This window comes from Sarcophilus harrisii, chromosome 4 (assembly GCF_902635505.1).
Source record: "Sarcophilus harrisii chromosome 4, mSarHar1.11, whole genome shotgun sequence".
NCBI classification, from domain to species: Eukaryota; Metazoa; Chordata; class Mammalia; order Dasyuromorphia; family Dasyuridae; genus Sarcophilus; species Sarcophilus harrisii.
The window spans coordinates 412800090-412825144 of NC_045429.1; the positions used below are offsets into that span (position 1 = coordinate 412800090).

The following is a 25055-nucleotide window of genomic DNA, read 5'->3' on the forward strand; positions in this document are numbered from 1 at the left end:
TGGCCTAAACGTATCTCCCTGTGCCTCAATTACTCAGTTTCAAAGTGAAAGGATTCCATTATCTGTCCTTGGAGGCACCTTCCTGCTTCCTGAGTTACCTGTGATCTTATGACTTGTCTAAGAGTCTTAGAATATTACAATGAGAAGAGAAGTTAGAATTCATGTAATGTGGAGATTTTGAACTTGGGCCTCTGTGAACTTGTTTCTATAATATTTTGATAACTGTATTTTGGTATAATTGGTTTCCTTTGTAATCTTTTATACTTTATGCATTGGGAGTGTAGGAAGTGTGCAGAAGGACTAGCATCTCTGGCTCTTATCTGGCAGAATGGGCTGATGAAAGCAATTTGTTCCATTGACCATGAAGGTGGCCGAAGCAGGAGACTTTAGAACGTGGTCACACCAAGGTCATCCCTTGCATCCCAAATTCCTCCTTTTATATTGCCACTGGATTTCAAAGATTCAAGAAGAGAGACTGATGGCTTTGTATAACTCTATTATACTCAGATCCAATTTATGCCCAACTCATCACCTGTAATGTCATGGGTCTCTTCAAAAATGAAGGACAAACAACTTTATGCCTTTAAAAGCATAATTCTAAGAAGGGTTCCATAGGCTTCACCAGATTGCTGAAGGGTTAAGAAAAAAAGATTAAGGAGCTCTGCTCTTAATTTTCCTATCTGTAACCTAGGAAAATTAGGACTTGGGAATGAGGGGTGATTTACTAAGAAGTTATAGAAGATCTGGGTCTACTGGTCTCACTGGTATTAGCAAAAGTATTGAATTAAAAGTGAGGGGACCTGAGTTCAGATTTTGACTCTGCTACTTTACTATATGTGACCTTAAGAAAGTGATTTAGACTTTTTGGGCTGCAGTTTCCTTGTCTGTAAAATGAGTGGATCATTAAGTCAGTCAACAAACATTTATTGAGCACCTACTATATACTTTTGGGGTATCATAGCTCCCTGATGAACCCTATGGACCACTTCTAAAAATATGCCCACTTTGGGTCATGGTACAATGTAGGGCTAGTTTGCAGAGCTAAGGAGACAAATGTGGATGTCCTGCTGAAAGACCTTTTCCTTTTTAAAAAAAAATATATATTTTAAATTTTAATTATTAAATAATTTTTTTCAAAAGAGTTTTTTTAAGGAGATTTAGTATAGAAGATACATTGATGGACTTGGGATCAGAAGATCCAGGTTCAAATCTTTGCCATTTAGAATCTCAGAACCAGTAGAGTCTTGTTTGAGAAATAGCAAGGAGGCCAGTTGGCATCGCTACATTACCTGTTAGCTACCTATAGTCTCCAAATCGAGAGTTCTTAACCTTTGGGGATATCATGGCTCCCTTGGGCAGTCCGGTGAACCCTATGGACAGAACTTCTAAAAATAATGTTCTGAAAAAATAAATATCTGGTACAACCAAGAAAACTAAAGATTTGTGAAATAAAGATGCAATTTCACAGACCCTTTCCCAAATCTCTTGATGTGATCCTATTGTCTATCCACCATATTTTCCCTCCACATATTGTGTTTAAGAGGATGACTAGAGCCCTGATACTGGATTCACAGCCACGTTTGCTTCCCCTCCTTCCCCCAACAGGTCTCCCATTTGCCATCTCCCACCCTGGTCCTTTTCTTGGAGTTTTGACTCTGACTTTAAGTCCAAGGCAGCCAGTGACAAACACATTGCTTGATCTATTAGTTCTCTTGTCTGTTGCCCAGACTTCACAGATGGAGAAGTGGTTGTCCTTCTCTCCTAGGCCTTGGGAGATGAAGACAGCACTCTGATTTTTTCATTTTAGTTGAGGCAACAGGCCAAGCAAGCCTGGGGGTAAGAACTGGGGAAAGAGGAGGCAGAAAGGGAGGGGGAAAGGGAAGCTTTCAAGTGCCTTGTTCTTTTCATTTCTGTGGTCGTGTTCAAATGCATCCCAGACTCGGCGGGCTGCTGAGCTCTTTTAAGTGGTTTCTCCTCCCTCTGGCACCCCATCCCTCATTGCCTCAGCACCTGCTGTCTAGAAACATAGTTCCCTTCCAAAAAGAATGTAATAGCAAGACAGAGTCCAGTTCCTTCTAGTTAAACTGTCCTGGGCTCTGCTGAATGTATAGTAATTTTTTTGAACCTTCTCTGTGTTCAGTGAAAAATCCTTTCCTTATCCTTTTTCATCCCCTGATATCCTGCCCTCCTATAGCTGGCTGAGGGTTCAAGGAGGAGGGGAGGTGACTCAGAGAGTCTAGGGAAGGGGCTTTCAAAGCACAATTTCTATAATGACCACTTTGGGTCATAGTGCAATATGGGTAAGCTAAGGAGACAAATCCCAATGCTCTGCCAAAAAATGTTTCCTTTAAAAAAATTTTGTAAAATTTATTTTTCAAAAGAGATTTTTTAAAGGGGATGCTGATAAAGTGTAGAAGATACTTGGAATCAGAAGATCCAGATTCAAGTCTATTTATGCTATCTAGTAGCTTTTGTGACATCATCTGAAAATAGGAGTAGTTATATCTATGTGACATACTTTATTTTCCCTACATTTAATAGTATTTTATTTTCCCCAATACATGTAAAGATAGTTTTCAACATCCTTTTTTGTAAAACTTTGAGTTTCAAATTTTTCTCCCTCCTTCCCTTCCTTCCCTCCTCCCCAAAACAGAAAGCAATCTGATATAGGTTAAATATGTACAATTCTTTTAAACATATTTCTGTATTTGTCATGTTGTGCAAGAAAAATCAGATCAAAAGGGGAAAAATCACGAAAAAGAAAAAAACAAATGAAAGGTGAAAATACTGTGCCTTAATCCACATTCAATCTCCATAGTTCTTTCTCTGGATGTAGATAGTGCTTTCCACCACAAGTCTTGCCTCAAATCACCACATTGTTGAAAAGAGCCAAGTCCATCATAGTTGACCATCACATAATCTTGTTGTTACTGTGTACTCTTGGTTCTGTTCATTTCACTCTGTGCTATATACTTCACAGGAGAAAAATGCTTTATAACTCTCAAAGCCCTATAAAAATCATAATTCCCAACCTTCCTCATTCGCACCTCTCCAGTGCAGCTGAAGGGCCAGTATTCCACTCTGCAAAATAAAAAATTATCTCCAAAGGGGCCAAGGATTGGACCTTTTCTACCTCACAAAATCACAGAATCTCAGAACTGGAAGAGATTCTATAGTCCATCTAATTCAATCTATTCCTGAACAAGAATCATCCCATACTCTGAACAAGTGGGGGTAATAATGATAATAAAAATAATAATGTTATTGTTGAATTTTTTCAGTCATGTATGATTTCATGATCCCAATTGGGGCTTTCTTGGCAAGGATACTGAAGTAGCTTGCCAGTTCCTTCTGCTCATTTTACAGATGAGGGAAACTGAGGCAAATATGGTTAAAATGACTTGCTCCGAGTCACACAGTGCATGAGGCTGAATTTGAACTCAGGCCTTCCTAACTCCAAGGTCAGTGCACTATCCACTATTCTACTTAGCTATCCCCAAATAGTAATAGCTAGCATTTATAAATGCTTTATTTGATTTGTTTATCATTAATACTTTAAGGTTTGCAGATCACTTATTTTACCTTATTTGATTGTCACAAAAATTCTATGAGATGTATGATATTGTCAACCCTATTTTACAGAAGAAAGTCTGAGAGAAATTAAATGACTTAACCAGGGTTATACAGTTATGTGTCTGAAGCAGAAGCAGAATTCGGGTCCAGTGCTTCATATCTACAATTTCCCAGCTTCCTCTTGAACAGCAGTAATAATGTGAAAGTCTACCTTCTAGCTAGCCCATTGCACTTTGGAATTACTTGGTGATTTTTCTTTAAATCAAGCTAAAATTTATTTCTCTGTAATCTCCTGAGAAGTTGAGGTTAGAATAGGGGAGGGGTTAGTTTGAGTTGTTGGCTCTCTGAGGTCCTCAGGACCTGAGGGAGGGGAATGGAAGGCCACAGAGCTCCTCCTCTCTCCACCAGCTGGGTTTCCTGGAACATGTTACTGGAGCTTCCCAGGTCATTCTCTTGAACAGAGCTCTCAGGGAAAATGGAGCAGGGGAGACTTAGGTGATGTGATGGGGCTGGGGGTACCACACAGAACAAATCACAGAAAAAAAAAAACTGAGAAGATTGGATGTCTGTTAAAAATTTTATTTTTCATTTCACACAGAATGATGTTAAAATAAATCCTCAATAATATATATTTATATATTTATTTACCTGTGTCCATATTTACAAAAAAAAATTATGGTACTCTATGAAGTCTATGTACAACCATGATAGACAGCCAATGCTCATTGAGGCACATATGTACATGTGTATGTATAATCTATGTACAAAGACCTTACTGACACAGGGAATCTCAGCTACAGAAGTCTGGGCTTGAGGTGGGGGTTATGGGGGTTGTATGGGTTAAGCAGCATGGGGGTTGAGGTGGGTCCGAAAGCTCCCCGGACATGTCAGCAAGAATGATAACATTTATACAGACTGTGCAATTGTTACAGCTGGTGTCTAAATTTTCATCAAGCAAAGAAATGGTTAAACAACTCCTAAATTCCCAAGAGTCTTCCCCACCAGTCCTGCTCCGCCTTTGGCTCCCATTGGTCCTCATACTCCCATTGCCATGGAGACCCACAGTTCCACTTCGGAATCACTCTTACGAAGCTTTAACCACCAGTCTCGGAGTTCCTTCTCCTATTGATTCCCGTGAGGCCTATTTATCAGCTTCTCCCCTTTGCATTTTTCCAGCAATTATCAGGGACAGGACATTGTGGGGCAGCTGCAGTCTTGAGTAAGGAGAAAGCCAGTGCAAACCCCTAATTAATGTCTTTGCACTTGGTTACAAACAGCTGCATGCGCCCAAGTAAGAGGCAGTCGCCACATACATTGTACATACACATATACATATATACTGTATATACACACAAGTTTGGGAAAGGGAATGGCATCCCACAAACTAGAGGTTTACTGTGGTGTTCCGACATGCCCGAAGAACACCAGCATTTAGACACCAGCTATTAGTCACCGTATTACAAATCTGGGCTCTACCCAGACTGTGCCCTGGAAAGAGAGGGGCTCCTGGGCACAGGAATTCAGGGGAAGATGACAATGTATCTAGCACATCATTGTCTCAGCAGGCGGGGGAGACCCTCAGACTTTCTTGTTTAGTAGGGTAGCATCCCTTCCTCCTGAGGGTTGGAGTTTGTCGCTATGGAGATGCCAGAGGAAGACGGGGTAGCTGGTTATGGCATCCAGATAAAAGGGGATAGCAAGGGGGTGCCACATTCAGCCCTCGCCCACCCCACGCCTGCCTGAGGTTTTCTCTCCTTCCCTTGGTCCAGCGGAGCCGGCCGAGGCCTGTGGGATTCCTTTGCTCCTTTTGTGACCACACCTGAATGGGAATCTGAATGCCCTTGCCAATGCACTTCATGAATGGCAAAGGCCCATGGACCTTGGCAGCATTTCTAGGAGCTGACCTGGAAATCGTCTGGCAGCGGAGTGAGCCCCTCTCTGCAAGGTCTCCTCCCCTCACCTCCTCCGTCCATACAGACAGAGCAACGGGACGCTCTGAAGGAGCAGCCAGGATGCTCTGAAGGAGCAGCAGGGGTTTAGAGGCCTCTTGTGAGAACAGAGAAGGGGCTCAGAAGGAAGGGCTCTGAGTGGAGATGGAAGGTCTCCTAAGCACATGGCCCTAATTACTTCGGTGCTCCAGCACCTGCACACACACCTGCCCCCGTGCACCTAGAATGATGGGTTTTCAGCAGCAATTTGACACAGATCAGATTAAGCCATTGTTAACATCTGAGTTGTCTAAGTGGGGAGGAGGGGGCTACAGGGACCCAAACAGGTTCCTACCCACCAGCTCCTGACAGCATGACTTGTGACAGGGTGAGGGGATGGGTGGGTCTGCTATTACTCAGAGAGCCTGGGTCATTCAGACACTTATGTAGAGGGTTCACACCAAAGATAGAGTTCACTTTTAGTCCCCAATCCCCCTTGACCATTGTCCATTGCCCATATTCAACACTGCTGGCACCTGTGGTACCTCTCATGGTCCAGATCTGTTTACTAGCATTACCCAGTCAGCTGACTGTAATGCTAGCTGCTCCACTGGATTTTGCAGAGATTCTTCTTCTAGACTGAAACAACCTTCTGGAGAAGGTGACACTGGCCAGTTTTATGGAAAACATTATAAAATGCACAGGTCTAGCATGCAACAGACAGGGTAAATTAAGAGTTTCCAGATGTCCTTGCCCTGATCTGGCTGCTTCTAGTGTGATCTATGCTGCTTATTCCCACAGGGTTACTGAAGCCTTGGAAGTCCCTCCTACCTCAACCCTAGAGATCTGATTAAAACAAGTGGAGTATGATTACCCCTCTTCCGTGTACCACGGAGACTTTCAAAATGAGGCGTTGTAAAGGACAGATACATTCTCTTCAGGGCATAGGACAGTCACATCCGAAAGCAGACAGAACTGGGAAGAGCAAAGCTAGGGAGAACTACTTGATTTGGTCTCGTGTGGAATATTCTCAATGTCCCTTTCTCCAGGGTGACATAGCTGGGAAGGATGTTGCTGGCCCTCTGTAGAGAGGCCGGACAGAATGAGTAAAGATGACAGTTTGGGCTTGAGAATTTACCCCTTTTTATATATGAGCTAGGCTTGTGGTGGCGGGAGGATCCAAAGTGGGAATCTACCTGTTCCTTTTGTTAAAAAAGAGCTGTCTTCCAAATAGGGCTAGAATTGGGGAGGAGTAGCTGAGCTGGAGAAGCAGAGGGGTAGAGATCATGGGGAAAGGGGGAGAGAAGGACAAAGAACCAAATATATGCAGTTTATTCCATGGTTTGTTGAATTTATTTCATATTCATTCAACTAAGGGAGTTTGCTTTGTATATATAATTTCTGAAGTCATGGTATACATATACATATATGTACACATATATTATATATACACATATGTGTATTGATGAAAAACCTCGAATAACCAGAACCCATGTCATCAAAACCCTCAATGAACAAGAATTGCTTTCTTCCCTTCCCCCCCCCCCCCCCCCCCCCCCCCCCGTCCCCGTACTCTACTTTTAGGAGAAAGAGGCAAATGTAGCTAAAATAGGCTCAGAGTAGGGGTTTGTTTCAATTGCTAATTTCCAGGAGTTATCCCTGAAACCCATTTTCATCCAGCATAATTCCACAGACTTCCTCCATCTGTAGACCTGTACAGTATTTAAAATCATTGACCCTGCAAAAGCTTCAATCACATCTATACATATACTCTATTTACTAAGTCAGGGAAACATGGACTAATTGGTATATTTTAGGAAGATTTTCAGTAATAAGCATTGAAACAAAAAGGGTGTACTCTTGTCAACACTCAATCAGACAGATTATTCAGTTAACTGGTACGTCACTTTCCCTGAGTGTCCCCATTCCTATTAATCGAGGTTTTGTTGTAATATATATGTATATATACATATATATACATATATACACATATATGCTTTTATATGTGTGTATATATGTAGAGAGAGAGAGAGAGAGAGCAAGAGAGCCAGGGTGGATTAAACAGGAAGGTAATGGCCCCCAGGCCATCATCAGCTATCCACCAGCCAAGATTGTCCAATACAAGTAAGTATATGTACACCTAGATATTCAGGGGGCCTCTCCCAAACCTCCTTGTTGCTTGTGCATTCCTTGTGCAGTTGCATTTTGTGGCTATGAGTTATTATGACATAGATAGTGACCCTACCTCCTATCCCAACTCAATTCATCTGAATTTTGAGAACTGGGTCACTGTGAATGCCTCCATTTATTTTCCCCAGATGATCATGACCCCAACCCCCCTGCCCAAAACATTCATACATGTTCTTTTGGTTAAAGAGTTCTTCAAAAAGGTCAGCAATGAGTTCATTTTGAAGGGAGACAATTCATCCATTCTGCCCCTGCCCAAGTCCCAGTGCTAAAATACTCGGCCAAAGGCCCTTAGGAACCATTTCCCACTTAGGGAGGGCCAAAAGATTAGATAATGGTTCTTAATCCATGAAAAGGATCTTTTCCTAATGGCCTTATTTGTCTTTTGGTAAGCCCATTCTCTTGGGCTTGCATTGAGATGGACTAGATGGCCTAATGTGACCTATTCAGATTTATGGTTTTATCACTGGGGCGTTGGGCAGCAGTCCCACCAGTTCAGAGTAGTAATAGAAAAAAAAACAAGTTGTGTACATGCAATCTCCCCCCCATCCCCACCTCCTTGCTGTCTAGCTGACCTGCTTCCCATTGGTGTTTCCTATCTGCACACATTACATCCTGGAAGTAGGGTCAGGGGCTAAAGCAATCAGACTCGGACCACCCGAGTGCCAAGGAGAGAGGAAGTTACTGAATGGTGAGTGAACACCCGGGGACCCTGGTCTTTATCCTAGAATCCAGGTGCTGTCACTATTCAGTCCTGAGAGCAAGGTTTTAAAACAGCTATTGCTAAAGAAAACAGTCACTATTTATTTTATTGCACTTTTCCTCCTTTTTTTTTTTTTCAAAAGATAAATAAAATATGAAAAAAATGGAAATTAGGGTTTGGGGGAGTGTGATAGATGGGAATGGGAGAGGCTTAGGTGAGCTTAGGGTAGGCAGTATTGACCAGCTTGCTTTCCTTTGAGGGAGGGTCTGGCCCAGCAGAGTATGTGTCAGAGATCCAGAATCTTAGCCAAAGGTGAAGGTCACAGCTGGACTCTGAGAATAGCGTAAGGCCAGACCTGAGGATAAAGACTGTCCACTAGAACTCATAGAATGACAGAACTGGGAGGGACTTTGGAGGAGATCTGGTCTTCTCTCCTCATTTTACAGATGAGGAAACTGAGGCCCTGAGAGAATAAGCAATTTGCTTAGGGTCACACAGCTAATTGATTAGGGGCAGATCTTTTGGGTAGAACCCAGGTCTCTTAGCTCTAAGTCTAATGCTCTGTCCACTACCCCAGGCTGCCTCCCAATCCTGGAGAACATCCCTGACTCATGCTTATTTGCTAATCAGCTCAAGTGGTTAGAACATCAGGGAGACTAAGAGCATAGGTGTGAATTGATGGGCAATGAGGGTAAAAGAGGGGAGGACTCCCTTCTGCAGTGGTAGACCATGTGCTTAAACCAAACTGACTACCTTGTGAGGGCTTTCTGCTGGTCACAAGGGGGAACTGGAGAAAAAAGATAGAAGGATGAATGTTTGTTGAATGAATGAATGAGTGGCTCAGTTCAACCCAATTTCCACTTCTGGATAGATAGTCCAGAACACATGCCTCCTGGATGATGGGGTTGGGGTGCATTTTAATATTTGATCATGAGATATTTCACATTGTGTCCTGCTCTCTATAGCTATGAATAGCACTGACAAGAAAATCTCCCTAAAGCATTAGGGACTTTGGAAGAACGGGCAGAAAGAAGCTCTGTCTACATTCACTGCCAAGAGGACTGGTGCTGATGGTTTATGAAAGGGACCAATGGAGAAGGAGTTCATTGGCTGGAGGTCTCATTGGCTACAAGTACCAAAGTCAAAGAAGATGATGAGGGTTATTTCACTTTAGGTGATGACACAGGCACTAGGGCTAGGGAATCACATTTTCAGCCAGTGGAATAGCTTAAGGAATAGCCTTTCCCATGGGGGCTTGGAGGCAGTGAGATGAAGTCAGGCTGTCCTGGGAATTTAAATTTGGGGGCTCTACTTTTTTTTCTAAAATGCCATCCTGTTGCCATGAGGTATCTAGAACCTACAGAGTCCAGATTAAGGGGGAAAGAGAGAGAAAAATAATATGAGAGGGATTAAAGAGGGGAAGAAAGAAAGTGAGAAGAGAAGAGACTGACACCCAGAGAAATAGAGAAAGAGATTTCAAAGCACCACATAAACCCTAACAAACTCTGACCAGAAGTATTGCTTCAACTACAGGCCTTCATTGGGGACAAACTAGAAAGTCAACTCAATTATTCATGAGTTCAGAGGAACTAGTGACACATGGAGATAATCCATAATGGTGAACAACCCTTAAATCATGTAACTAAGATTTTGGAGTGGTATAGTAAATGGAGAACTGACCTTGAAGCCTAGAAACTTCAGAGTCAAGTCCTGCCTTCAATGGACTTTTTTGTGAGACTGGCTAAGCCATTTAACCTTGGTTTTATCTCAGTGTTCTAGGCAACTCTTTTAAGATTGTTGAAAAGAAGGTGCCGACTGACAATGGTAGAGGGAATCTTCTCACTTGTGTCCTATACATAGGAAATCACAGATACGGTCCTTGTGTCTAACTCCAACATAAATAACACAATCCAGCATTCTGTCCCCAATTTTTTAAGGTAATCAATTTAGCTTCCTATGTTCCCTTAGGTTAGCCTTAAAAGGAGTTTGCCTTTTCTTAAGTCTCACCAACTGGCTTCTAAGGATGTACTGAGGGCTGGAGGGAAGCCACTTTTTATAAACCACTCATGATACATAAACTGCCAAGTTCATTAGCAACCCCAGTGTGATTAATAGTAGACCTTTGACTTCAGGAGCTAAGATCCAGGGAATTGTTGTTTCAAGAAGGAAAGCTAACTATTCTCTCCCCCCCCCCCCCAGATAAAATGTAATTTCTTCTTATTTATGTAGATTGACTCTCCATGATCCCAGCAAAGGCTATGGATGAAGCTAGAGATAGGGAGGACTTCACAGTGACATCCTTAGTATTCCTCTGCATTCCCAGTCCTTGACCCCATTGTTTTTCTCAGTAGCCAGAAACCACAAAAAAGTAGGGCTGAGTCTAGAGATTCCAGTAATGCAGGAAAAATAATAACAATAAAGTTAGCTAATATTTATATAGTGCTTGATATAGTTCTTATTGATTTGTGCAACAGCCCTGTGAAGAAGGTGCTATTAAAATCTCCTTTTTATTGAGCTGAGGAAACTGAGACTGAGAGAAACTAAGTATTGGATCCAGTCCTGACATTGCTAAGTATCTGAAATAGGATTAAAATGTAGGTTTCTGATTCCCAGGTCAGTGGTCTATCCACAGTGCCATCTAGCTGCTTCCATTCTACCACCCCTCCAAAACAAATGAATAAATGAACAATAGTAATAACAACAAAACCCACCAAATTAATGGAATCATGGTATAGACATGGCCTGGGGGAGGCAATATTCTTTGGTGGAAGTGGTACTGTAGGGCAATGAGTTTGAACATCCATCACTACTTGCTCTGTCTGCATCCCAGATTTCTCGGAGGAAAGTGATTTGATGGCATATTTTATAAGATTCCCTGCTCCAATCAGAAGCCTGTCTGAAAGAGATGGTCCAATCCCCTATCTTTATGTGCAAATGGAGTTTTCTCCTTAGACAAGAAAAATTGGGAGTAGATGGGGTAGAAAGAAGAGAAGAGAAAGATCAGAAGAGGAGAATGGGAGAGTCATCAAGAGATACAAAAGCAGATATCCCTGAAAGAATTCAGGGAGTATAAAAGCAGCCCTAAGTCGCTGGTATGTTTGTGTATGTGTGTGTGTGTGTGTGTGTGTATGTGCAGGAAATATGAGTGGATAAACCTTATTTTAGAGAGTATTTTTGTTTGTGCTTATCATTTATAGCTTTATGACCAGAGAAATGTTGATTCTCCTGATATGTGTTGGTTGTGTCTCTGTTTGTGTTTTGTATCTCGTGTGTGTATTATTTGTGCATGTTTTATTTGTGCATTTGAATTGTGGGTAGGACCACATAGGTCTGGTCCTGTGTATTTTCCATGTCATATTGTGTATCTTTTGCACATATGTATATTGCATATAATTGTGTCTCCTAATCAGAGGATTGTTTTTCACTTTGTTTTTCAGAACACTTTCTATCTTACAGGGGAATCTTCTGCTCTTAACTTCTCTCTAGAATGATGTTGTAATAAAATATCCACAGTCCTGATCTAGACTCTATTACATCTGGGATGCTTCCTCTTCAACTATTATCAAGATGGGTACATACCCTTCCCCAGCCTTCCTAATTCTTGGAGATTCAGAATAGCCTCAGATGGACTGGATGTATATAAAGTTGAGTGAATGAAAACACATGAAAACATGTTAGTCCATGAGAGTAACCCTTTACTGTGCCCAGAAATCGATGCACAGAAGTGATTCAGAACCACTGACTCCTTCTCCCCACGACAACTCTAGGCACCGAGCAAATTGATAAGACAAGGGGGGGGGGGGGAATCTATGACACAGATACCTAAGAGTCAAGTTGGAGCTCACAGAGTTACATTCTTGTTTTATGTGAATCTTAGATCAATTCAGCCTTAGCATAAGGCTCTGATACTGGCTCTCCTTGCAAAGCTTTAGGTATTCTCATTGCTCATTAATTTCCTCCAGGGAGAGGCTGGTGGAGGGGAAAAGGAGAGAAGAATAAAGGAAACAACTCATGCCATCCACTCTAGAAAATAGATTTAGTCCCTGAATGGATGCTAGGGGATCTACCAAATCCCATATTCTTATTTTACAGATACAAGATGGAAGGGAAATAAGTGACTTGTCCAGAATCATGTACCTAGGAAATCTCTGAGACAGGACTGAAGCCCAGGGCACCATTGCCCTCTCTACTGTGTCACATTCTCTCTTGAGCAGGTCTAATGGGAAGAAGGAGTTATGGGGGATGAGGTTGAGTCTGATAACCCGAACAGAGTTTATGAACCACAGAAATTTCAGATCTGCAGATTCACCTTGGTACTTTTTTAGGTAATAGGGAAGAGAGAGTTCTAGATAGTAAGAGAGAGTTCAGTCAAGGACCGAAATTCCTGGGTCTCAGAAAAGTCCTATTACTTGTTAACCTGGGTACTGAATCAGGAGACTTGGAGAGGAGAGAGCCACAGAAGTGGTGGGGTAAACAGAGCCAGGTGAAAAGGAAATCCAAAGGAGAGGAGGAGTGTGTATGTGTGTGTGTGTGTGTGGGGGGGGTGGATGTGGGAAGATGGTGATGGAGTTAATTCTGTCCCGCTGGGTTTCAGGACTGGTGATGAAAAGGTTGCCCCTGGGGCCAGGCCAAGGGGCATCTTGAGGGAACCATGAGGGCCATAGGCCCTTGTGCACTCAGTAAGACAAGCTTCAGTCACAGGGACTGGAGCTGCAGCACATGAAGGGCAGAAAGACATTTTGTAATGGTCTAAGAAACCACACAGGCTGGAGTGTCTCAGGTGATGGCAGCAAACCATGGCCCAGTGGGGGAACCAATCCAAAATGAGGATCAATCCAACATGAACTCGTGAGCCCTCTTAGACATGCATGAGTCATTTCCCCAGCTCACAGAGCAATGGTTTTGCCCTCTGAACCTGAACTCCAGAGAGTATACATTTACATATTTATATATATATAACTACTATTTATACTTATATTTGTGTGTGTCATGTGTTTGCCCGTGTATATGTAGCAAGACATATACACGCATTAGTGCACATAGTCAGAACACATGCATAAATTGCCCTGTGTCAAAAATATTGCATAAGCTTATATCATGTTTGAATGCAACTATTTTTTTTATCTCTAGCTAGGTAGGTAGGTAAGTTGAGGAACACATGAAGGTGATATTGGATATATGTACATCGGATCCATAGATCCACCTGCCGGCACGACTAAATGCTCTGGCCAACTGTAAAAATCCTGCTTGCAACAAGAGTAACGACTAGGGTGCAGTCCACACGATCTGCTCAGGCTTTTTTCCCTGCTACATCACCTTCTGGGCTCGGCAGAGGTCTGAGCCCCTGCCTGGAAGAACTGTGGAGTGCACGCGGAAGGTCTGGCTTCTCTTTTCCCAGGGAGCCTCACGCTAGGTCTTTTCCCCTCCCGAATAAGGACTTTTGGCTTCCCGTGTTTTTTTTTTTTTTTAAGTCCCCTAACTCAGTGCCATTCTGAGTCTATCAATACTATAAGCATGAATACTGTGTGTGTAGGCTACTCTGAAAAAAAACAACAACAACAGATTAATCTCATGTGTATTAAATATTGAGATTCATGCAACAAATCCCCATGCAGCGTGCTGAAGCACTGTTGGGTTTCACTGCAGTATCAGTATGTCAAGAGGCTACCATGTTATTAAAGGAGACTTTGGGAAACTTGGGTGTCATGGAGGGATTGGTCCTTCTCTTTGGAGACCCTGAAAATGGTACCGAGACGACGACTTTCTAGGCAGAGAGATTCCTTAGCCTTTGAGGTTGCTTTGTCCCCTAAGACTTGAGTTTGAAATTCGAGTCTTAACAGCCCATCTTGGGTCACACTGGCTGTCCCTCCCCTGGGCCTCACACTGACACTGCAGAGAAAGAGTCGAATGCAGTATTTTCCGTTATGAAACCAGCCTCAGCAGCCCTCCACTTGGCAACTGCATCTCACCAAGCCGGTGACACAGAAAGTGATTTCTGCACGCAATGCTGTGTGTTCTTTTCAATGCAAAACATGGAGATGACATTTGGAATAGTTACCAGAGCTTAAAAAGGGAAGCCAGGATCCTTTCTGGCTATGGGGAGGGAGGGGAAAAAAGGAGGGAGCAGGGGAAAGGAAGAAGGAAGGAGGAAGGGCTGATGGGGAGGGGAGTCCCTTGCATGTGTTAAGGGCAGTTAATTGGAAGAGGTGACACGCTGACACTATTATAGGTCATGCTGCTGAGATGAGATGGTTCCGATGTCCCTTTCTGAATCCTGACTTCCTGAGTTGTCTTTCTATACTTTTCTGTACCTTCAGTCTTTGGAAACCCCTAAATCTGTGATGAGAGTCTGCATGAAAGCCACATACAGGGTAGTCTGTGTTCTAAATTTAAAAAAATATTTTTAAAGAAATTAAAAAAAATCACTTCACAATTCTTGCTTTCCATGCATAACCAAGTACACGCGGTTAGGACACAGCTACAATGCAGGCTATTACGCAATATCTGCATTAGTTCCACTTGAGCTGTAAATATGCTAATAGGTCTCAATCAGACATCAGTTAACATTTTGGTAATATTCACATAGTTTGTGTTAGCCAGGGTACAGTTGGCTGTTTTCAAGTTTTCCTCTCTAAAGTCCTCATTGCTGTTGTTTACCCCTTCCTGGATCTCCATGTAATCAGACTTACTAATGGTGGAGGCACTCCTACTTTTCTTTAGGTCAGGGGAAGATGGGATCTTTGGACAGCTGGTCACTTGTAAGTACTGGGCCTGTTCCTCTCCCTCTGTCTCCCGGTGGTAGAAGTAGTTGAAATTGGACACTATGACGGGGACTGGTAAGGCAATAGTTAAGACACCTGCAATTGCACAAAGGGAACCCACAATCTTTCCCCCAATGGTGGTGGGGACCATGTCTCCGTAGCCTACTGTTGTCATGGAGACGACTGCCCACCAGAAGGCATCGGGGATACTAGGGAACTGGGAATCTCGCTCATCTGCCTCTGCGAAATAGACAGCACTAGAGAAGAGAATGACCCCGATGAACAGGAAGAATATCAGGAGGCCCAATTCTCTCATGCTGGCCTTGAGGGTCTGACCTAGGATCTGGAGCCCTTTGGAGTGTCTGGACAGCTTGAAAATCCTAAAGACTCTTACCAACCGGATCACACGAAGGATAGCCAGTGACATTGCCTGCTGGCCTTGCTGGGCGTCGTCTGTCTTCTCGGCCAGCTCGGTCCCCAGGGTGATGAAGTACGGGATGATGGCCACGATGTCAATGATGTTCATGATGTTGGTGAAGAAACCGGCTTTGCTGGGACAGGCAAAGAACCTGACGAGGAACTCGAAGGAGAACCAGATGATGCACAGTGTCTCCACGATGAAGAAAGGGTCAGTGAAGGAAGTGGACTGTTGGTACCCGATGGTGCTGTTAGAGTAGGTATGGAAAGGAATCCCACCACCAGCCATGTCTTCATTCTCATCCCGGAAAATGGGCAAAGTTTCCAGACAGAAACTCACGATGGAGATCAAAATCACCATGACAGACACAATAGCTATAATCCTGGCCGGCCCAGAGCTCTCTGGGTATTCAAATAGAAGCCACACCTGTCTCTGAAACTCGTTTTCTGGTAAAGGACGTTCTTCCTCCTTGATGTAGCCTTCATCCTCTCGGAACATCTCCATCGCCTCCTCGCCCAGTTCATAGAAACGGATTTCTTCTGAGAAGATATCCAAGGGGACATTCACGGGGCGCCTTAACCGGCCCCCAGACTGGTAGTAATATAAGATGGCATCAAAGCTGGGGCGGTTCCTGTCGAAAAAGTATTCATTTCGGAGTGGATCAAAGTACCTCATCCGCTTCTTAGGGTCCCCTAAGAGAGTCTCTGGAAACTGGGCCAAAGTCTTGAGCTGGGTCTCAAATCGCAATCCCGAGATGTTGATCACCACCCTCTCACAGCACTCATGGTCCGCCTCGGGGTCATAGGTGTCCTGGGGGTGCCCAGGGAGGGCGGCAGCTTCATCTGCTGGGTCTCCAGTGGCCACTGTCATAATGGGGGCTGGGAAAGGCTCCTGGCTCTACACCTTCCAGCTGTCCCAGGGGAGAACTTTCAGGACAATGCTAATGTCCCCCAGAAAATCAGGCGTGTCAGCTTGGGTTTGAACATGAGAGCACTGGGGAGGCTCTGCACACCAAAGAGCGCCTGCTTGGCTTGTCTGAAAGACAAGAGTCAGGGAAGAGCATTACAATACATTCCGGGGAAAGCATACCCCAAAGCCACTGCTGCTTGTCTCCCATTTCTCGCCCAGCCAGGAGTTTCCAGATAAATTCTCTTCTTCCCCCCCTCCCCCGATGCGCCAGACCCCAACAACTTTATTCCAACTCTGGGTACAGAGAGGGCACAGAGGAGGTACTGAGAGTCAGTCTCTCCAGAAGCGCTCTAGCTAAAGCAGGCGGCTCCCTGGATGGTGGAAAGGGGGAGGGAAATAAAGTCACTTTCTGCACCACTCCTATTCCTTCCAGCACAGCCCCCTCCCACCAGCATCCCAGCTCTTGGATCCGAACTATTTACTTGCAAATACCTGTGCCCCAGCAGTCTCCCCCACTTCTGGAAGAGGATGGGAGGGTGCTTAGCCTGGGTCTGAACCACAGGCTTTAGGCAAACGGCAAATGGCAAAACAACAAATTGGGTTACCTGGAGGAGCTGGAATCAGGGAGGTCTCTTAGTAACCAAGCGGCTGAGACTCTGGGGGAATCCTAGTTACACAAACAGACAGCTGAGCTCCCCATATTGTCCTAGCACCCAAGTCAGGAAGAATGGTGAGTCATTCTGGGCAGGAGGGCAGGCTCGGGCTCCCAGAGGTGAGCCCTGGCGTTTGACTGTAGAGGAAACCTGGCCAGTGTGGTCCTTGGCTCCGGGGCAGCCCAGCTCGTGTCTGGAGCCTCCGCTTTGACGGCGGTAAGATGCAAACCTCAGCGAAACCCAGTGTCCTCCCCGTCGTCCTCAGGAGGTGTGACGTTGCCTGGAAAAAACATCAGCAAGGTGGAACTGGGGCTCTGAGGCAGCCGCTGCCAAGACCCGGCTTCTAGGGGCTTGTGGCTTAGTTTTCCCACCTGCCCCGGGCAACGCATCGGACCTCAGGGTGCTGCCCTCGCTCTCTAAGGGACCGGGCTGCCCACCCCTCCCTCTGGCTGCGGGCTCCGCTTGCATCGTGCGCTGGGACCACTGCGGGTCATCTCCCCATCCTCTCTGGCTGGCTCCCCTCCACCTGGCAACCCGGTGATTTCCTTCTCGCAAAAGAGAAGCCAGACAGTGTGACCAGGCCAGGCTTTCTGGAGAACCTCCATCCCTCCCGCCCCGCCGCCCCTCCGCCCCATCTGAGCCAAGCGCCTTTCTTTCGGGTGGAAGGGAGAGAGAGAAAGGGGATACAGGGCCCGTTGGGACCCTTGGGCAAACCAAGGATGAGCCCAGGCTAAAGCTTCTCCGCCTTGGGATGTGGAGGGCAATGGGGGTAGTTGATCTAAGCCCTGACCTGGCCCGTCCTGGGGAAAAAACAGAAAAATATCGTCCAGGAGCTCAACTTTGCAGAGGAAACACCCCCCCCCCCCCCTCTTGGAAGCCCCCCCTCCCCCACTCCTCAGCCCTGACAGCCACCAAGCCCGCAGACTTACTCTCCCCCAAGGATCCCAGGGCCACCGGCTTTCCTTAGACAGGGGTGGCATTGGAGCTAAGAAGTCTCTCCGGCCGACCATTGATTCCCCCCCCTTACGAAAGCCCCTCGCATTTCCTCTGCAGGACGATGGAAAGCTCTGCCTAGTTCTGTTTCAAGGCGGGATGGCAGAACTGAGAGGGGGGGACGGAGAGGGAAAAGAGGCTTCTGGGATGGCCCTTATGCAAGCCGATCCCACAGGCCCCAGGGCATCGAGGGGTCCCCCGTCCTGCATTCATCACTCCTGGGGGTTCCGGCCCAGAGCCCCCCCAGCTCTCTCCAATCCAGACTGCAGTTTACCCCTCCTCTCCCTTCTCCGCTCTCCAGCAACCCAGTAGTACACTCCTGCCAAGCCTTGCAGCAGAAAGCACCTCCCGTTAACCCTCGCCTGCCCGGCCCCGATTAAACCTCTTCCCAGGAACACAGGGAAACAGCCGATTTCTTTGTCCCCTTCGCTTCCCCCCGGGTCCAGACACTGAGGCACAGACGGTCTGGTTCCCTCCTGGACCCTTGCAGGACAAAGGAACCCGATAGCCAGAAGGACGGGTAACGGGTCGGGAGCCCTAGATTTCAGCCTCCTTCCTTTCTTAAGGAGAGAAAGCTAGGCAGCGCCGGAGGCCTGGGGAAAGGGCAAACACTCCCTGCAAGCCTGACTTCCTCAGCCTCCCGAGCCCAGGACCCCCAAGCCAATGCCGTGAGGGCGGGAGGGTGCACCTTTGCCCAGGTGATCTGGCCCAGCCTTCCTTGAGCTCTTTCCAGCTGGAGGACTACTCTGATTTAGCAACCAACACTGCCTGAGACGAGCCTCCCATTCCTGGAGCATCTCGCGGACGGCCCCGTTCCCCAGGCTTCAGATGCTGGCTACCCAAGTCCCGATTCCTGCATCTCTACTTAAGAGAGATGCAGGCCATCCCCCTCCCCCTCCCCAAGACATCCAGGCCCAGGTGCTGCCCATCAGGACTGGGCTCGTGGTCAGTTTCGTTCCTATTCTTCCGTAGAGGGCTTGGGCGGCCAATGAGGACCCCTGGGCCCTTCCCTCTTGCAGACGGCTGCCCGGGACTACAGTGTCCCCGGGGACTGGAAGACAGGAGGCATGCAAAAGGGAAAGATTCCCCTGGTCCAATTTACCCTTCTGGATCAGCAGCCGGAGCCTCCATTTTCGCAGATTATGGCAAAGCTGGCGGCTTGGGGGTGAGGGGGGGCCGGGGTGAAAAAACCAAGACTTCTTGCCGGCTCTGCAGTCCCACATGCAGCGCATACAGAACAAGTCTCCTGCGTCCCAGCACCACCATTTTTACCTGGTCCCGAGGAAGGGGAATCGAAATGAAGGGGTGGGGTGGGGTGGGGTGGGGGGGTGGGGGAAACTCCCAGTTCAGCCAGAGCTAAGAGGAGCGCTGACCCCAGAGCATAACGTTCCACTTCCCTGGTACAATCAGAGAGAGAATGAATATTGGTGAGGTTTATGTTACTGGGTCTATACCCTTCTCCCACCCACCCCAAATCCCAACCTCAATATCCCTGCATTCCCAGCAGGGAATGAATAATTTATAATAAAAATGATTATTGACCCTAATCTCATATGGAGCACGGTTTCTGGAGAGGTCTTGGGACAGGGGATTTGGTGAGAGACAAGAGGATTTAACTTCAGAGGAGATCCATCTCCCCTTGGCTCTTGCCAACACAATGCAATCGACAAGGAGGAGGAAATCAATAGCAACAATCCCCAGCAGATAGAAGGAATCCAGCCTCACAGGAAGAAGTGTTGCTATTATTATAACCATGCCAGACAGTATCTGCAGACCCTACTCCCCCTCTCCCCATTTCCCTGCCTCCCCCGCCCCCCACCTTGTGGCTTGCCGTTCTTTTACCCACTGGAGCAATGCCAGGGGACTGGATGCAGCAGGTGCTGCAGTATCTCACTGCGGCCCCATTCTGGATAGACAGATTCCCTCCTCCACCCTACCAGCCAACTGTGCTCTATGGGCTCCTACAGATATTACAAAGGATGGAAGAGGGGGTAGGTGGGGGCATCTGTCCTTAAAGGAGGAATATGACTCTGACTTGCAACTTCCAATAGAGTGAGCAAAATACTCAATCTTCCTTATTTCGTTTGCCCCTTGAAGCAAGCCTCTTAGGATTGGTAGTGCCAGTATTACTGTTTCTATTTTATATGGAAGAAAAGTGAGTTTCAGAGAAGTGATATGATTTGTTTTTGACTTAACTAGCAAGATTCAGAGGCAGGTTTCAAAGACCATGTCCAAGTCTAGCTCTGTAACCACAATGCCTTATTCTCTTCAGTAGGAGGCAGGGGTGGCTAAACCTGACAACCCAAGCCCTCCCTGTTTTAGGAATTCAGTGGGGGAAGGCTAAGGAGAGAATTTTCACCTGTTACTTCTGCATAGACAGTAGAGAAACTGATTACTGCCCTGGGTTTCTTTCCCTTTCCTAGGACTAAAGCTTATTTAGGTGAGGGTCCATATCAGTTCCTTCTCCTATTTGTTCCCAGATGGGCCCTATTAATAATAGACAGTTTCCCCTCCTTCTCCTACCAATTTTACCTTCAAGAGGCAAATGAGATAAAGTAGATTAAATACTTTGCTCATTTTAAAATGTTAACTATTATTTTTACCTGCAAGTGAATCAGGTTCCTCCTTTGAGGACAGATGCCTTAAGCTATCCCCCTCATCAATTTCATTGTGTCTCTGTAACCCTAAATGGCTCTGCTGAGTGGAGGGATGTCAATAAAGTAGGATCAGGGGAGTCTGTCTATCCAAATTGGGCCTTCAGTGAAAGTGCTACCATATTTCATGAATTAATCATTCTGCAAGCCATATATCCAGAAACCTTGTATGGTTGTGTGGAATGGCAGAAAGGTAAGTGAAAGCCTTCCTGTGTTCCCCTCCCTATACTCTTTAGGGTTATCTGTGCCATAGTTAAAAAAAAAAAAAAGACACCAGTGTTCTTGATAGGGATCACTTAGAATGGAATCCCATCCCCCAACTCTGTCTGATTTTCTTGGAGTTTCCATTTACAGTCACAGTGGGTGGTCAGTAGGTTTGATGGGCTCTGGGAATGAAGGAGAAATGAAGTGGGTATTTTGATTTATATTAAAAAAATACTGGGAAGGTACCCCACAGGTAGGCCTCAGCTCTCTAGACTAAGCCAACTTGGTGTACCAATTCCTATTGTGGGGTAGATAGGGGCTCTTTTATTAATAATTTTTAAAAATACTGATGTCACTTTCTAATAAACGTTTTTCCTCCCCAAACCTCCCTTGTAAAAGCAAACAAATAAACACCGTTAGACAAAACCAAACAACAAGTTTTCCATGACCTTGGAGACACAAGGTCAAATCAGATGAACAAACTTATCTATTAAACTATTATCCCTGCGTGTCAGGTACTTTGCCAGCTGTGGTCTTCAAAGGTCCTCTACAAATCATATTAACTTCTTCTGATTCCTCATTTAGCTGCCTTAATTTCCCCTGAGCATATAGCTTGACTCTGCTACAAATCACTCCTTCCCTCTTGTACACTTCCTTCTTTCTCCATATCTCACTCTTCCCCTTTTTGGGGGTTTTTCTTTCTCCTACTTCAGAGCTGTCACTTGTCCCCTTCTCTCAATCAAATGTTGTGCCTCACTTCCTTCTAAATCCTGCTAAATACCATCTTCTTCAGGGAGCCTTACCAGACTGACCTCCCTTACCCATCCCCTCTCATTTTAATTCAATTCAATTCAATGAATGATAAGTACTTGGGCTGAGCCTGGCAATAGGGGTAAAGAAACAAAAATTAGATGGATCTTGTCTTTCCAGACTCAGCAGTTCTCCCTTCCTTCTTTGGACACTCGTGGGTATTAAAGCTTTTCACCATTTAGTTAGTATTTACCTATATGTTTTCCTTGTCCTCTTCAATGGGCTTGTCCTTATGTACAACACAGACTAAGATAAAAACTGGCTCTTCAGTTTCATTAATATAAGTTGGGCATATATTTCATGTACAATCATTCCCCTTCCCATTCTACTACATTATGCAAATGAATGTTCTGTTTCTTAAGTTCAGAATAAAATAAATTAAATTAATCATCATTTTTTTCTCCTTGAAACTTAGATTCTTTGAAATTTAATCTAGAGCTGGTGTCAAACATGTGGTTTGTAATTTACAATGCCCCGACTGGTCCCAAATCAGATTAATATATAATTGAGAAATATTTAATAAGATGAATAAAAATAAAATAAAACACACCTATTATTATGTTATAAAACTAAGTCACTATTTAATCCTTGGAGCTCTTTGCCTTTGACCCCAATGACCTAGAACGGACTGAGGTTAGGTGACTTACCTAGTTTCACACAGTGAGAAACTGACTGGACTCAGATATTTCTAGCTTCATGGCTAGCTGTCTCTCTTATTCAAAGCCAGCTTTTCTTCCATCTTCAGCTTGAGAAAGAGCTGTTGCAGACCTTAGGACATTCCTCCACAGATTTTGCTCTCATGAAAAGGAGGAAGAGGAACCAGCTCTTCCTGCATGTTTGAATTCCTTCACTAACTTGGCCGTACTGTTCAGGAAACAGGGGAGGATAGCCTCCACTCAGCAGGCTAAGGAAATGCAGAGGATACCAGGCTGCTAGACAGTGTCTGGGGACTTAGGCCAGTGCTGTTCCATTTTTTATCCTAGGAAAGAAGGCATGATTCCCCTCTTTCCTGCCCCACAGCCTATGGGAAATACCTGAACTCTTTGCTGAGGAGCCCCTAGGTTAATAGGAGCCCTGTGATGGACTTAGTGCAGGGGAAATACCACTAAGCAGAGTCTGCATCATAAAGGATGGTGGCTGTGAGCAGCAAATCTCTGCTGCTAGGTCTGGATTTAATGGGCTCCCCTCCAGGCTATTTCCCCAGTCCATCCTGAGAGTACCTTTATTAACTCTCATAATGTTAACTTGATTAACGTTTTGGATGGTGATTACCTTAAATTTACCTCTAAAACAGTCTCTTCCTGGCAAGACCTATATACAGAGGCATGTATCAAGGGGTGAGAGTATTGGGTTTGGAAGCAGGTAAATTAGCTTCTTTTAGTCCCAAGTCTTCAACGAGTTCTAGACGTTTAAACTGGGTCACTCAGTTTTTTCATTTATAAGAATGGGACTAATAGCCATTTTTAATATGACCTATGATTTCCTTATTGGCAAGCAGTTGGACACTTCTATCCCATTGTCATAAAAATATAAGTAGGGTGAAGTTTGCAAAGTACTTCTCATTACAAATGTCATTGTGGTTGTCTCACCACCACCCTGGGAGGTAGTTACCATTACTACATCCATTTTACAAATTAGGAAACTAAGACAGAGGTGAAGTGACTTGCCTATGATCATCTGACTGTCTGAAGCTGGATTTGAACTCAGGACTTCTTGAATCCAGATCCAGAGCTCTATAATTATTATAGATGCCTAGAGAGAAAGTAAGAAATATCAGCTGGGGTCAGTTTTCAGAGGGTCTTGATCTTCTTTTCCCAGTCTACAGGAACAGCCCTTAACACTCCCTTTTTCCTCACTGAATCTCTTTCAATAATGTATTTCTGTCTTCTTTCATTCAATCAATCAACAAATATGAGTACATCTGTTCATAAGTCTGTGTAGGGGCAGCTAAGTGGTACATTGATTAGAACACTTGTCTTGGAGTCAGGAGGACCTGAGTTCAGATTTGGGCCTTGGACAATTGAAACTTACTAATTGTGTCACCCTAGACCCAATTGCCTTGCTGGAAAACAAAATCTTTATGTTGGACACTGTAGAGGATAGTGTTTGGATTTGCTGTCAGAAGTCCTGGGTTCAAATTCAGACTGCCTCCTGTGTGACCTGGGACAAATTGATTAAGCTATCTGGACCTCAGATTCTTAAACTACAAAATAAGTGGGGATGGGGTGGGGGAATTGACCCAAGGATGTCTTAGGTCTTTTTCATTTCTAAATCTATGCTCCTAAGAACCACTGACACGGATTAATAAAAATCAATTCTTGTCTTCAAAGACCTTACAGTTTGGTAAGGAATTATAAAAGGGGCAGCTAGGATGCCCCTATAGGTGCCCCTATAGTGCACAGAGTCAGGAAGCCTCATCTTCCTGAGTTCAAATCTAACCTCAGATACCTACTAGCTGTGTGATCCTGGGGAAGACACTTAACCCTGGTTGCCTCAATTTTCTCATCTGTAAAATGAGCTGAAAAGGAGATGGCAAACTACTCTAGTGCCTTTGCCAAGAAAACCCTTAATGGGGCCATGAAGAGTTGGCTATGACTCAACAACAAGGGACTATAAAACATGCACCAATAACCATCCCACAAGATAGAATTTGAAAGTGCAGTTATTAGGAAGTTCAAAGAAGTATGGGAGCTCAGAGGAAGGAGAGAGATTATTTATCAGAAAGTTGAAAGGAGATGTAGTATTGGATTTGGGTCTTTAAGGAAGATGGAAAGGTGAGTGGTAGGTAAGGTGGAAAAAGTGGTAGGTAACTTGGAAATGGCAGGAAACAGGAAAGAGCCAGAGCTTGGACCAGATTCCTTCCAGCAGAGAACAGGAGAGGGCAAAATACAGACTATTAATAGGGAGGGGAAGGACTCGGGGAAATCAATCCTGAGAGAAGAGGGGAGAGAGGGAAGGAAAATTTTGTTGAGTGGATATAACAGAGTCTGCTAAGGCCTCGGGATCTCTGTTGGGAAGCCTCTACAGGGAGGAAGGGAGAACTAAGTAGAACTCTTAAGGGCTAGGAAGGAAATCATGGAAATTTAATTTTCTACAAGGGCACTCTATGTTCTGGCTAAAACAGATAAAAAGTTTGTACGTGCATTGGACATTCAAGCCAAATTGGCCCATTTGTTGGCCACTGATTTTGGCAATCCATCTCCTCTTCTTTTGCATTTGCGCAATATGTCCCTATCACCTGAAATGCCCTCACTTTTCCTCT

The 25055-nt window shown here is 44.9% G+C and overlaps 2 protein-coding genes across 2 annotated transcripts in view; both read right to left on the minus strand.

The window, feature by feature from the left end:
- Window positions 1–4136: 4136 nt before the first annotated feature.
- On the minus strand, window positions 4137–16454 carry KCNA2 (potassium voltage-gated channel subfamily A member 2). The gene has a single exon (XM_031967259.1). The coding sequence runs from the start codon at window positions 16438–16440 to the stop codon at window positions 14941–14943; it is 1500 nt and encodes a 499-aa protein (XP_031823119.1). The 5' UTR covers window positions 16441–16454; the 3' UTR covers window positions 4137–14940.
- Window positions 16443–25055, minus strand: part of KCNA3 (potassium voltage-gated channel subfamily A member 3) — a 106772-nt gene continuing 98159 nt past the window's right edge. Inside the window, exons 2-3 of the mRNA XM_031967258.1 lie at window positions 17085–17412; window positions 16443–16605 (exon numbers count right to left, since the gene is read on the minus strand). The gene's annotated coding sequence lies outside the window, so the exon portion shown is untranslated. The remainder of the gene's footprint in view (window positions 16606–17084; window positions 17413–25055) is intronic.